This window comes from Nannospalax galili, unplaced genomic scaffold (genome assembly GCF_000622305.1).
Source record: "Nannospalax galili isolate Female #2095 unplaced genomic scaffold, S.galili_v1.0 scaffold114, whole genome shotgun sequence".
Classification (NCBI taxonomy): Eukaryota; Metazoa; Chordata; class Mammalia; order Rodentia; family Spalacidae; genus Nannospalax; species Nannospalax galili.
In genome coordinates this window covers 3329964-3330362 of record NW_008336930.1, presented here as the reverse complement: position 1 = coordinate 3330362, position 399 = coordinate 3329964, and the positions used below count along the sequence as shown (strand labels likewise).

General features: G+C 76.9%; 1 protein-coding gene across 1 annotated transcript in view; it reads right to left on the bottom strand.

The window, feature by feature from the left end:
• Rybp (RING1 and YY1 binding protein) overlaps nt 1–393 on the bottom strand; it is a 59752-nt gene extending 59359 nt beyond the window's left edge. Inside the window, exon 1 of the mRNA XM_008831589.2 lies at nt 258–393. Within this exon, the coding sequence (XP_008829811.1) occupies nt 258–289 (32 nt within the window). The 5' untranslated portion in view covers nt 290–393. The remainder of the gene's footprint in view (nt 1–257) is intronic.
• Between the last annotated feature and the right edge of the window lie 6 nt (nt 394–399).

The window sequence follows — 399 nt, the reverse complement described above, 5'->3', positions numbered from 1 at the left end:
GTTAAATCTCCCTTTGTCTGGGAGGAGCGGCGGCGGCGGCGGAGGGCGGCTGAGGAGCCGCCATGGCTGCGGCGCGCACGGCCGGGCGGCCCCGAGCGGTAGCGACACCGCCTCCCTCCCGCCGCCGCCTCCCTCCGCCCCCGGATCTCCATCTTAGCAGCGCCTCCCCCGCCCGCCGGGCTCCGGGGCCTAGTCGTCGCCGTCCCCGCCCGCCGCAGCCGCCCTCCCCTTCCGCCCCCTCGGCTCCCAGCAGGTACCTGGTCGGGCTCTTCTTGTCGCCCATGGTCATGGATGGGCTGTCCCCCCGGCGCCCCCCACAGCCGCGAGCGCCGCCGCTCTCAGGAGAAACGCCGTCCGGAGTCGTCGCGGAGCGGCCCCCCTCCCTCCCGAGCCCGCCCG